Source organism: Phyllobates terribilis, unplaced genomic scaffold (assembly GCF_046119375.1).
Source record: "Phyllobates terribilis strain yellow unplaced genomic scaffold, ASM4611937v1 Scaffold_1__5_contigs__length_1240528914, whole genome shotgun sequence".
In the NCBI taxonomy this organism is placed as follows: domain Eukaryota; kingdom Metazoa; phylum Chordata; class Amphibia; order Anura; family Dendrobatidae; genus Phyllobates; species Phyllobates terribilis.
The window spans coordinates 254,674,920-254,689,425 of record NW_027362761.1 but is presented as its reverse complement, the minus strand read 5'-3'; the positions used below and the strand labels follow the sequence as shown (position 1 = coordinate 254,689,425).

Genomic DNA, 14,506 nt, shown 5'->3' with positions numbered 1-14,506 from the left:
CGTTTTGGGAGACCTCAAAGGTCACGTCTTTTAAATTGGTCTTTTAAATTAGCCATAATGGAGAGTTTGATTTGTTTTATATTGGAAATAATGTTGTGGAGGTAGGTTATATCTTTCCAAACACTCTGTACAGGTCAACCATCTCTGCTCAATTGGATGGAGAAGATGGGATATGTTGTCTACGCCTGCCTGCTGCCATTTTAAAAATAGTTTATTTTCACTACCCTGGGGGAAGTCTGGGTTCTGCCATATTGGAAGGTACTTTGAGATTCTGAAGGAAAGGCCAAATTTTTTCCTGACTTCCTTCCAAGCGGAAATAGTGTCCCTAAGGATCGTCGACTTTTTAACTGCCAGGGGTAAAGATGTAAATCGAGGATGAAGGAGAGCAATTAAGTTAAAGGGGTATGCATAGTCGGCTACCAACGTGTAGTCAGAATACGTATGTCTCTTGTGGAACCAGTCTATTATGTAACGAAAGAGGCAGGCAAGATTGTAATTTCTGATGCTTGGAAAATTAATGCCTCCGTCGTCTTTGGAAGCCATAAGTTTGCTCAGACAAATCCTAGGACGTTTCCCTTAGGCTATGTGCCCACGATGCAGAAATGAAGCGGAAAATTTCTGAAGCATTTCTGCATCTCCCTGGCAGAAAAAACGTATGCAGATTGTACATGCGTTTTTCCTGCAGAATACATGCGGATTCACATGCGTACCCACATGCTTTAACGCATGTGTTTCCGCATGCGGACTGACAAGCACTTTCCATGCGATAGCATCACTTGGAAAGTGCTTGACAACTAGGTCACACTGTATAAATCCATGCAAAAGGCATGGATTTATACAGTGTGACCGTAAAAATAAAAAAATAAAGCTCTACTTACCCCCGATCCCCCGCCGCGTGTGCTGTCGCGCTCGTCCTGGCTTCTTCCGGGTTGCCGGCATCTCGCGAGACAGCCTGCGGTCACATGACCGCGATGTCATCTCAGGTCCTGGAAGATAAGCGCTGCAGGGGCCGCCGGACAGGTGAATATAAACTTTATTTATTATTTTATTCTTTTTTTAACAGGTACAATGGTACCCAGGTCTGGATGAGAGTCTTCTCTCCTCCAGAACTGGGTACCATCCGCACATAGAGACGCATATAATCCGCTTGTACAAATGTACAGACACGGATTCTATGCGTCTCAATGCAAGTCAATGGCGGCCATTCCGCTGCGCTTCCGCAAAATTAATGAACATGCTGCGGATTTATTTGCGCTGCCGAAACGCTGCGGAAAAATCCGCAGCATGTGCATTGACATTGCGGAATGCCATTGGGGACCATGCGTTTGTGATGCGTTTCCGCTGCGGAAATTCCGCAGCAGAAACGCATGAAAAACGCATCGTGGGCACGCAGCCTAACAAATAAAATGACTGAAGGCCCTATTGAGTGAAGTTATGTCAGAGTGTTTCAGGAGTAGTGGTAAGGTTTGTAGTTGATTCATAATCCTGGCTGTACTAATCATTTTTACCAAATGTGCCCTACCCATAAAATATAAGGGCAAATCTTGACATGACTTTAATTGGTTGATGATTTTTTTTATAAGAGGAGGGTAGTTTAAGGTTTATATAGATAAAGGCAAACGGCCTATTTTAATTCCCAGGTAGGTGATATGCGAGGATGCTAAGGATATACAATTTAAAGGCCCATTTGGGCAGAGTTTTATTCCCTTCTCGGTTAATGGGAGTATTTCACGTTTTTTAACATTGATTTTAAACCCAGAATAAGAACCAAAATTTTTAAGCTGGTCCAACACTATAGGCAAATGTTGAATAGGATCAGACGTAAACAAAATGACATCACCTGCAAAAAAAGCTGCCTGAATTGATTTCCTAGTAAACTGGATACCTGAGAAAGTGTTTGGATCCAACAAAATGCGGACTAAGGGCTCCAGAGCTAAGTTGAAGAGTAGGGGGGACAACAGACAATCTTGTCTCGTTCCCTTCTCAAGGAGAAAGGAAGTGGACAAGAAGCCTGGGGTGTATACCTGAATCCTGGAAGACAAATATAAATTAGGTATGTAATTAAACAAGGGGCCTGTTAGTGACATTTTTGCTAAAACCTTGTATTGCCACTCCCAATTTATGTTATCAAAGACCTTTTCCGCGTCCAATAAAACAATCGCTGGGAAGCCTTTTGAGTTAGATGAGGAGTGAATTTCATCCAGTACCAATAGTACTTTTATGATATTCAGCATGGCAGAGCGTCCTTTTACAAAGCCTGCTTGGGCGGGAGATATGAGATGGGGTAAAAGAACACCTTTTTTATACACGTATATACTTTTTAGAGTGTATGTGTGGTCTGTACATGTGCACAAAGCATCCGTGTACAGAAATCTTTTATGTAGGCATAAAGGCAGATAAAGGGTGGGCTAGGGATAAAAAATAATAGTGACAGTCATTTGTGTGGATTTAATATATGTTTAGTAATGTACAGTTACACAAGCAGAAATCAATAAATCATATATTATTGTAGCATGTAAGGGCATCCTTATGTTATGACCAACCTTTTTAGTGTGTTTTACAAATTCATTAATTGCCCACTGATTTTGCAGTTCCTTTTACATACTCTGAAATAATAAAAATGTTTGGAAACATTTTTCATTCAGGGTAAAAAAAGGGACCAGAAGGAAGAGGATGAGTCAAGGGGAATTCTGCAGAGACCACTTGAGCAATTGGACCTGTATCAACGCTTTCTAGCAGACATGATGCAAGAGTGTGACCATGATGCTGAACAAGAACGACAGTCCCTCCATGCTGCTCGAGAACTCGTTGGTTCCCTGGTACTCCATGGAAAAAATCTACTAGCTGCTGAAGCCATTCGTGGATTTGAGGTAAAAGCCTAGAACATCTGTCTCATTGTTCTGTTGAACACAAGGTTATATTTTTCACAGAAGCCCTAATGGAAAAGGCATCTCTGCCTAATGGTCAAGACTGGATTAAAGTATATGCTGTGGCAATTAGTCGTGGAAGTGTAGACTTCTTAAACAACAACATATTGGAGCTAAATTTACTTTACACGCTACATGTATATTTCCAAGGAAAAGTTTTTTGACGGTTTTAGTAATCAGAATCAGTTATTCTGCTAAAGTTTTGCTTGTATATTATAAAAATATTAATTAGTACTTGTTTATCAGTTTGATATATAAAAAAAATTTTGAGTTGTAATGAGAACACAAGAAAAATATTGGCCACAGTAACAAAGGCATGATGAAAATGTCACTTCCATATAATTACCTATATCTTTTCTGAGACTAAAATGTACCGTATTTTTCAGACTATAAGAAACACCTTACAATAAGACACACCCCAGGCTTATGTATCAAATAATTGGAAGAACATACAGTTGCATCTCACTAAATTAGTGTTATGATCTGCAACATAAACTAGGGAAAGAAGGGGAGAGCTGTCCCTACAGTAAGACTAAGCTGAGTCCCTACGTTGTAGCGGGCAACCTGTTCCTTGTGAACAGACCCGCCTTCGTCCTCGGCTAGTCTGAACGAAGTCCTATAGAGAAAGGGAGGGGTCCCTAAAAGAGCTAAGGACTGGGACAAAAATGGGACACCTCCTAACAGAAGTTGTTGCAGAGCAAAAGATAAACTGACAAAAGTACTAGAGGTCCCAGAGGACCAAGCAAACTAGAGATAGATAGGCACAAAAGCACCTGGCTAAAGAGACAGTCAAAACAACACTGAAGTCCAGCAAAGCTAGAAGGACGGAGCTGGAATATATAGGAAGATGGTCACATGACCGCAAAACTCAAGATAGAAACAAAAACAAACAGGAGGGTTCTAACAGTACCCCCTCTTTTATGAGGATCCTCCGGATCCTCCAGGCCCAGGCCTATCCGGAAATCTCCTGTGGAAAGCTCTGAGAAGTCTAGGGGCAGAGACATCATCCGCCTTTACCCAGGAGTTATCCTCGGGACCGAAACCTTTCCAAGCGACGAGATACTGCAATCTCCCTCTATGCCCTCTGGAATTCAGGATACGAGAAATTTCATATTCGCCGTCTTCCACCACCGGAGGAACTGTGACAGTGGCCTCCCTATCCGATACATCAGCCTTTTTCAACAAGGAAACATGAAACACAGGATTAATCTTCCAGGAGGTGGGAACCTCCAACCTAACAGCAGACTGGTTAACCACCTGAAGCACCTTAAATGGCCCCACAAACTTCGGACCCAATTTTTTAGAGGGAATCTTCAACCGCAGATTCTTTGAGGACAACCAAACCATGTCACCCACAGTAAACAAAACCTCTTTACGTTTCCTGTTAAAATACTTCTTGGACTTTTTGTTAGCCTCTTGAAGGTTACAACGTACATTAGTCCAAACACTCTCCAAATCACCGGAAAAATTCTCCTCCTCCGGCACCGCCGACCCCAATTTGGAGAACGAACCAAAAGACGGATGTCTCCCAGTACAACAAAAAAAAGGAGAACACCCAGCAGAGGAGGATGTATGGTTGTTAAGAGCAAATTCTGCGAGTGGCAGAAACTCAGACCACCCCTCTTGATTGTCTGCCACAAAACAATGCAAAAACTGTTCAACATCCTGGTTCTTTCTTTCAGTCTGTCCATTAGACTCAGGATGATAACCAGACGAAAATGACAAATGGACTCCCAACCTGTCACAAAAAGCACGCCAAAAGTGAGCCACAAACTGAGGTCCCCTATCAGAAACAATGTCGGTGGGAACGCCATGGAGCCTGACAATTTCCTTAACAAACGCCTTAGCGAGTGTCTTAGCGCAGGGTAGCTTAATGAATGGAACCAAATGACACATCTTGCTAAAACGGTCCACGACCACCCAGATGACAGTGAAACCCTCGGACACAGGAAGGTCAGTAATAAAATCCATTGCCAGATGCGTCCAAGACGCACTAGGAACCTCCAGAGGACAAAGCAACCCCGCAGCAGGGGTATGTGAAGCCTTTGACCTAGCACACACCGTACATTGACGCACCCACTTGATGACTTCCTTCTGCCACCCAGGCCACCAAAAACTGCGACTGATAAGTCTCTTAGTCTCAGAAATTCCTGGATGACCTGCCAACCGAGACTCATGATACTCCACAAACAAATCTCTCCTAAAGGTTCTAGGCACAAACAACCTCCCATGAGGAGTGTTAAATGGGGCATCCTCTTGGGCTTTCAGAATCCCATCTTCCAAAACGGAGTCCAATGCTGCTACCACAACTCCTTCCTGTAAAATGCTCTCCTCCTCCTCGGTACCAACCATGGGAGAAAACCTGCGAGATAAAGCATCGGCTTTAACATTCTTAGTACCAGGGATATAGGTAACAGAAAAATTAAACCGAGAAAAAAAAAGTGCCCACCTAGCTTGACGGGCATTCAAGCGTTTGGCAGCATCCAGATAGATCAAATTCTTATGATCTGTGAAAACCTGAACAGGAAATTTAGCACCTTCCAAGAAATGATGCCAATGTTCAAACGCGAGTTTAATAGCCAGCAATTCCCGTTACCAACATCGTAATTAAGTTCGGTTTCTGAAATTTTTTTCGAAAAAAAAGCACAGGGATGTACTCCATCCTTGTTCTCCTGAGACAAAACTATACCGACCCCCACCGAAGAAGCATCAACCTCGACCAAAAAAGGCTTGGTCTCATCAGGCTGCATAAGGATAGGGGCAGAACTGAACCTCTCCTTGAGATACACAAAAGCTTCAATGGCCTCAGTAGTCCACTTGACCGTATTCACACCTTTCCTGGTGAGATCGGTCAGCGGCTTAACAATTATAGAAAAATTCTTAATGAATTTCCTGTAATAATTGGCGAAACCCAAAAATCTCTGTATCAATTTCAAACCAATAGGCCTAGGCCATTCCTGCACAGCCTGAACCTTCACCGGGTCCATCTCAAAGCCCTCGCTGGAGATAATGTAGCCCAAAAAACTAATTCTCTGCACAGCGAACTCACATTTCTCCAGCTTAGCAAAAAGTGAATTATCACTCAATAACTGCAACAGCTCACGTACGCTCTGCCAATGGGACTCCAGATCTGGTGAATAAATCAGAATGTCATCCAAATACACAACCACATTCTTACCAATCAAAGGTCTCAGGATGTCATTAATAAGGTTCTGAAAAAACGTGGGTGCATTGGTAAGACCAAAAGGCATCACCAGATTCTCAAAATGACCTACCGGAGTGTTAAAAGCAGTCTTCCATTCATCACCCTCCTTCATTCGTAACAAATTGTATGCTCCCCGGAGATCAATTTTAGAGAACCACTTGGCCCCCACTAACTGGTTAAACAAGTCAGGAATTAACGGCAATGGGTAGGAATTGCGTACGGTAATCTTATTAATTTCACGAAAGTCCAGACATGAACGTAAACCGCCGTCCTTTTTTTTAACAAAGAAAAATCCAACGGCCACAGGCGACTTAGAAGGTCTAATGTGACCAGCAGCCAGGCTAGTCTGTATGTACTCCTCCAAGGCCTTTCTCTCAGGAATAGTCAGATTAAATAAGCGACTCTTGGGAAGAGTAGCTCCAGGAACAAACTCAATGGTGCAATCATAGTCCCTATGAGGAGTTAAAACTTGCGACTCCTCCTCTGAAAAAACCTTCCAAAAATCCTGAATAGGTACAGGTAATTCCCCTTTTTCCACAGCCGCAATGCGACCATTACAACATTTATCATAGCACTTAGGACTCCAAGACTTAATCACATTAGTAGACCAGTCCAGTAAAGGATTGTGCAGTTTTAACCAAGGCAAACCTAAAACGACTGGAGAGGGTAAATTATTTAATACCACCAAATCCAAATTTTCTTGGTGAATGCCATTGATAGTGAGGGGAAATGCAGCAACCTTGTGAGTAATACATTTCAAAGGAGTGTTATCAATTGCAATCACAGAAATAGGTGATGACAAAGGTTTGGATTCCAATTTAAGTTTTTCCAAAAACCCCTTATCAATCACATTAAGTGTTGAACCACAATCCACAAATACCTGAAATTCAATCAAATCTTCCTGCAATGAGGTACTCCCTGAAAGAAATACTCCCTTAGAGCTCAAACAAGCAATACGGGCGTAACTGACCTTTTTTTTTTCTTTACTTAAACGAAGCTCACAGTTCTTAATCAAATGGTCAGGTTGCTTTGATAGCAGCCTTCAGCTCGTCTGCATTGTTGGGTCTGGTGTCTCTCATCTTCCTCTTGACAATAACCCCATAGATTCTCTATGGGGTTAAGGTCAGGCGAGTTTCCTGGCCAATCAAGCACATTGATACTGTTGTTTTTAAACCAGGTATTGGTACTTTTGGCAGTATGGACAGGTGCCAATTATTTTAATTTACTGAGATAATGACTTCTGTGTTTTCATTGGCTATAAGCCATAATCATCAACATTAACAGAAATAAACACTTTAAATAGATCACTCTGTTTGCAATGACTATATATAATATATGAGGTTTTTTGCATTGAAGAACTGAAATAAATTAATTTTTTGATGATATTATAATTGTTAGAACCCTCCTGTTTGTTTTTGTTTCTATCTTGTAGTAGAAAATGCAGGCTTCTGAATTCTCACAGCTCATGCACTGCACACTTTTAGGATTCTCCCTTGCCTTGGCAAGAGTGGACCGCCATGTGAGCACAAGTATACGATTTGTATTCTTCTGGCCACATTCCAACTAGACGTGTCCGGCCTCACTCAGTTCATTTTCATTGAGTTAGGCCACGCATGTCTATTCGGCATGTGAACGCATGTATGTAAATTGCCGGCACCAGAGAATCCTGACCGCGAGCAGTGCGCACTGTGATAATTCAGAAGTGTGCAGTCACATAGAATGACTGCAGACTCATCACAAACATGGACAACATCTTTAATGCTCCTAACATAAATAAAAATATAAAAATGTCAGCATCACAAAAAACATTTACATACAGGTACCTTATAGATGACATTGTCTCTGGAGTCGTTCTTTTTCTTTTCTTCCTCTTGTCCAGACGCCATGATGACTTTTCTCATCCACAGCCCATCTCTGCATATTTCCATCTTCTCTGGTCTTCTGCAGCACATCCCCACACGAAAGATAGCAGTGTCAATATAATGCTCCTGAATAACAAAATATCTGCCCTACGCTTAGCCCCTGAATATATAATTGCCCCTCACTATATTCCCTGCACAAAATACTGTCCCCTGCTTGCTGTGACCTTACACTGTCCCCTCATGCTACCCCCCACCCACTACTCAGTCTCTATTCTGTACCCACTCACACTTTTCTTCCCTCATACTGTCTCCTCACACTATTCCCCTCAATAGTCTTCTTACACATTTTCCCCTACCTCCTCATATTTCCTCTTCAGACATCCCCCCAACTCCCCATGCTGTGTCCGCACACATCCCATCACCCTTGCTCCCCATACTGTGTCCACACACATCCCATCACCCTTGCTCCCCATACTGTGTCCGCACACATCACCCTGACTCACCATACTGTCTACAAACATTTTTCCCCTTGCTTCCCATAATGTGTCTGCACCCACCCCCCCTCCACACTGAATAAATCCCCCCCTCCACACTGAATAAATCCCCCCCTCCACACTGAATAAATATTCCCCCTGCACAATGAATAAAAAGCCTCCCTGCACAATGAATAAAAAAAACCTACACAATGAATAAATAGCCCTCCTGCACACTGAATCAATAGCGCGCCCCCCTCCCCCTTACTGAATCTTCGGTATCTTCAGCTCCATAGCCACAGGAGCACTTACCATCAATGATCTTCTCTTTTCTGGGCACCAGCGAGTGATGTCAGCAGCTTGATCACATGACCTGATTATGCTGTTTACGTCGCTCTAAGCCGACGGTCAGAGCTTCAGTTGTACTTGCATCTGAAAGCTTGACAGCCAGCTCAGAGAACAGCCGAATCCCGGCCCGGGGAGGGGGGGGGCGGCAGAATGCAGCCGTCGGGGGAGACACCTCGGACCGCCGCATTAGGCGGCCTGACAGCGCCCACCCTGCTGTGCTCCACATGAAAACGAAAGTCCTGGAGCGCTAGACACCACCTAGTCACCCAGGCATTCTTTCCCTCATCCATATCAGTGGTGCATGATCTGACACTAACCTGAACTTCCGACCTAATAGGCAATATACCTCAGGGTATCAACTGTCCGTTTGACGGCCAAGCACTCTTTTTCTACGATGGCATAGTTTTTCTCACAGGCAGAGAGTTTTCTTCTTAGATACGGGATAGGATGTTCCTCCCCATTCACTTCTTGGGACAACAGGGCTATTAACCCGTCCTCTGAGGCGTCCATCTGTATCACGAACTCCTTACTGAAATCAGGAGCAATCAAGACCGGCTGTTTACACAGGGCGAGCTTCAATTCCTGGAACGCTCCCTTCGCTTCAGAAGACCATTTGGCCATCGCCGTCTTCGTACCTTTAAGCTGGTCGGTCAGGGGTGTGGCTATCATGGCGAAATTCAGGATTAATCACCAATAGTATCCCACAATTCCAAGAAACGCCCGAACCTGTTTCTTGGAGGCCAGTTGCGGCCAATTTTGGATTGCTTACACCTTATTCACTTGCGGCTTTATTTTGCCTCTTCCGATGATGTAGCCTAAGTATTTATCCTCTTCTTTTCCCATGGCGCACTTCTTTAGTGCGCACTTTTTTGTAAACCCGGCCTTCCTCAACGCATCCAGTACCACCTGGACCTTCTGCAGGTGACTTCCCCAATCCGGGCTGAAGATCACAATGTCGTTCAGGTAATTGGCTGCGTACTTCTTGTGCGAGGCTAAGATCCGTTCCATGGCCCTCTAGAGTGTGGCTGGGGCTCCCTTCAGACCGGATGGTATCGTGGTGGACTGAAAGCACCCATCAGGTGTAGAGAAGGCCGTTTTCTCCTTGGTCCTTGGAGACAGGAGAATTTACCAGCACCCTTTTGTCAAGGCCAGGGTGTTGATGTATCTGGCTGACCCTAGCCTCTTAATAAGTTCATCAACCCCGGGCATCAGATATGTATCGAACTTGGACACCTCATTTAGCTTCCTGTAGTCATTACAGAAACGCCACTCTCCGTCAGGCTTCAGCGCAAGGACAGTGGGGCTGGACCAGCTGCTCTTTGATTCCTCAATGACGACCAGGCTAAATCTCCTCCTCACCTCATTCGAAAGCACCTCGCGGCGGGCTTCGGGAATCTGATACGGCTTTTGGTTCACCCTCACATGAGGTTTCGTCAGGATTTTATGCTCTACCACCTGCGTACAACCTGGCATCTCTGAAAACAGGTCCTGGTTCCGCTGAAGCAGCTCTTGACATTGTTGCTTCTGGGCCGGTGACAGTGTCTCTGCTATTGTGACATCCTCATCACTGGCTTCAGGATGGGCCCTCAGGCACTTAGTTTCCACCGGTTCCCTTTCTCGCCATGGTTTGAGCAGGTTAATGTGGTATACCTGGTATGACTTTCTTCTCTTTGGTTGGTGGACCTTGTAATTGATGTCACTCAACTTTTCGACCTCCTCATATGGCCCTTGACACTTGGCCAGGAATTTACTTTTCACCGTGGGGATTAACACCAACACCCAGTCCCCAGGGCTAAACTGTCTCAGTCTCGCCGACCAGTTGTAGACCCTGGCTTGGGCCTCTTGTGTTTGGAGGAGGCTCTCCCTCACAATCGGCATCACCTTCTCGATCCGGTCCTGCATCTGGGCCACATGCTCGATGACGCTCTTGTGGGGTGTCACCTCAGCTTCCCAGGTCTCCTTTGCAATGGCCAGAAGTCCTCAAGGGTGCACTCCATATAGGAGCACAAAAGGGAGAGAATCCCGTAGAGGCCTGGGGAACTTCCCTAACCGAGAATAGAAGGTAGGGGAGTAGGCAATCCCAGTCTCGGCCATCCTTTTCCACAACCTTCTTCAGCATGGATTTTGGGGTCTAGTTAAATGTAACAATGTAACATCCTGCATTTGAGCAGTACCAAAATCTCCCACAGAAACCCCCAAATCAGGAATCTCAGCCTCCTGGGTCACTGTCTCTTCCTTGTCATCAGCAAGGACACACAGGGAGAACTCATCCACATCTGCCTACGACGGGGATTCATCAAGATGTAACCGGCTCCTGTCTTAGTCAATTGGTACCCCTGCTTTCCGCCATAAGTCCCAGAACAGGCTAAAGTCCCGCCCTATTATTATTGGGTGTAGCAGGTCCTTAACCACCCCAACCTCATGGGACTCAGCCCCACAGTTAGTTTGTATAGTCACTCTGGCAACAGGGTAATCCTTGGCTTCCCAATGAATACATCGTACACCCACGTTTTTCCCGGGTATCATCTGGTGGGGGAGGGTGGCCTTACCAGAGTCACCAAACTCCAAGAGTCCTGCCACCACTACCCCATTCATGGTCACGAGACATGACTGTGGCCCCTCACCGGGCGGATAGTCCACACTTCAGGCGGCGTATGCATAGTAAGAACACCGGCATACCAGGCTACAGTCCATTTGCTCTGAGGTCAGGGAGCAGCGGGCGGCTATATGGCCTGGGCCGTGACATTTCCAGCATATAATATCCCCTGCAGGAACCTTCGGCATTACCTCCCCCACCCCTTTGGATCTTGGACACCCTATCCCTTTTTGGGGATCCGCCCCCTGTTGGGACACCCAGAATGGAGTGGGCTTTCCAAAGGAACCCTCGATCCCCTGAGACCTCTCGACCAGTCTGACCGGTTAATCGGCGTTCCTGGGATCACCCTAGGCAACCCAAGTCTGCATTGGCCTTGGCAGTGAATGCACGAACCAGTCCGTAATCACTCTCTCTACCATCTGCGAAGGGGTAGAGGACTCTGGGTACAACCATTTTTGGACCAGATGTAGTAGGTAAAACATTTGGGAGCAAGGGGATTTCTCACAGTGATACGCCCAGCGGTGGACCCGCTGCACCCTGACAGTCATCGTCACCCCCAAGCACGCCAAAATTTCAGTTTTTAATTTTCTATATTCCTTGGCGTCTTGCAAGGCTAAGTCATAGTAGGCCTTCTGGGGTTCTCCCATCAAGCATGGCGTCAGCACCTCTGCCCATTGCTCTGGCGGAAGTTTCTCTCTCTCGGCAACACTCTCAAATACCATCAGAAAGGCCTGTATGTCGTCACCCGGGGTCATTTTCTGCAGAGCTCTCCTTACTGCCTTCCAGATGGAAAAATCATCCACTGACATTAGAGTTGGAGCTGTCATCATGCCACGAATCACCTCAGTAAGCAAATCAATTTGCTGCTGCTGTTGTCGGTACTGGCCCTGTTGCTGCTGGTGGAGCTGGAGCTGCTGCATAAGCAGCTTACAAGTAGCCAGGTATTTGTTGATCCAGGTGTGGTGTGTCTATGTCTGCGCTGCTGATGGAAATCCTAGGACATAGGAAGATTTCTTAAAAGAATACGTTTATTGGTACAGATTTTTACAGTCAACACTTTTCGAAATTGCTCAGGACCTGTTCCTCAGGACAAAACCAGTGCGTGTCATGTCACACTAGAGCAGCTTTATAAAGCGGTCTTTTTAAAAATAAAAAAAATAAAAAAACGCCAAACAGGGCACATGATCTCTCAGGGATCATGTGTCTGGCCGTAAGATATAGATTACTTTTATACACTTTTATTTTCTTCACTTTTAATTGTTCATGTTCACTTTTATTATTATTATGTTTTAAATGTGATCAATGTAATCATGTTCCCATATACTTTGAATTGCAAGTAGTCTATATCTTACCACCGGACACATGATCCCTGAGAGATCATGTGCCCTGTTTGTGTTTGTGCTACACATAGCAAGGCTTCAGCAGAAATCATCATCTTCTATGAATGCCTGCCCACTGAGATAGGAGATCTGCAGTGACAAGCATTGGGGGTATTCTGCAGACCCCCGGCTGTCATGCCAACCCATCAGCGCCCTGCGATCATGTGACAAGGGCGCCTATGGTTGGGGTTTGTGATGCGCTTCCGGTAAGCGCAAGTTAAATGCCACTGTCAGAGATTTACTGCGGTATTTAACATGTTAACAGCCGTGGGTGGATCGCAATCAAATCAGCTGTCATGTGCCTGAAAAGATGCGTGACACAGCCTATGACATACCTATACGTTATAAGTCATGAAGGGGTTAATGGATCCTCTGTTTGTTTGGTATTATGGATGATGAGGAGTGGCCACATTACTCTCGAATATTTCTGAGAGAACCTCTATTCATAGCATGAAAGCTAATTGCTACTCTTTGGACGTCCTCCAAACCGTTCTATGTGGATTAAAATGATAAATACAATGCTATCTTTTGAACATTGTATTTTTAAAAACAGCAAATGTCCAGATAACTTTGAAAACGTATGGGTGTTATCGATCAGATCCCCACAGACAGGAGATCCTCCTCAGGCCCTGATGCCTAATGTTCGAGACCTGCTTGAGATCATGAATTGAGCTCTTAATATATTATTCAAAAATTTCTAATCCTTCTATATGGTTTCCTGAGTCTAGAAAGTTATAGTTATAGGTATGTTTTTCTTTATTTTTTTCCTCAATGAGTTCACAATGTTTTATTCTTATGACATGGAATGTGCACTGTGTGTTTCATTTCTAATGTGACTTTTGATACATAGGATCACAGAATGTTAGAGTTGAAAGGGACCTCCAGGGTCATCGTGTCTAACCCCCTGCTCAATGCAGGATTCACTAAACCATCTCAGACCGATGTCTGTCCAGCCTCTATTTGAAGACTTTCATTGAAGGAAAATTCACCTCCTTTTGTGGCAGCCTTTTCCACTCATTGATCACCCTCACTGTCAAAAAGTTTTTTCTAATATCTAATCTGTATCTTCTCCCATTCAGTTTCATCCCATTGCTTCTAGTCTTTCTTTGTGCAAATCAGAATAAAGCTGATCCCTCCACAGTGTGACATCCCTTCAGATATTTGTAGACAGCTATTAAGTCTCCTTTCAATCTTCTCTTTTGCAAGCTAAACATTCCCAAATCCTCTAACTGTTCGTCATAGGACATTGTTTGTAGACTGGTCACCATCCTGGTAGCTCTTCTTTGAACTTTCCCCAGTTTTTCAATGTCTTTTTTAAAAAGTGGTGCCCAGAACTGGACACAGTTATCCAGATGAGGTCTGACCAAAGAGGAGTAGACGGGGATAATAACGTCACATGATCTAGACTCTATGCTTCTGTTAACGCAACCCAAAATTGTGTTTGCCTTTTTTGCTGCTGCATCACACTGTTGACTTATGTTAAGTCTGTGATCTATTAGTATACCCAAGTCTTTTTCACATTTGCTGTTGCTTAGTTCTATTCCTCCCATTCTGTAAATGTTTTTCTTGCTCAGATGTAGAATCTTGCATTTCTCCCTGATCTGCCACTGAGAACAAGGGCAGGTTCACACAAGCATATTTTCTGTCCGAGTGCTGTGAAAAATGAGCAGCACATAGACTCTCATTCTGTATATGTTTTTTTCATTTTTCTTGACA

The 14,506-nt window shown here is 44.4% G+C and overlaps 1 protein-coding gene across 1 annotated transcript in view; it reads left to right on the top strand.

Moving 5' to 3' along the window:
- LOC141256769 (rho guanine nucleotide exchange factor 40-like) overlaps window positions 1–14,506 on the top strand; it is a 170,556-nt gene that overhangs the window by 129,380 nt on the left and 26,670 nt on the right. The window contains exon 16 of the mRNA XM_073671194.1: window positions 2,646–2,870. Coding sequence (XP_073527295.1) covers window positions 2,646–2,870 — 225 coding nt within the window. The remainder of the gene's footprint in view (window positions 1–2,645; window positions 2,871–14,506) is intronic.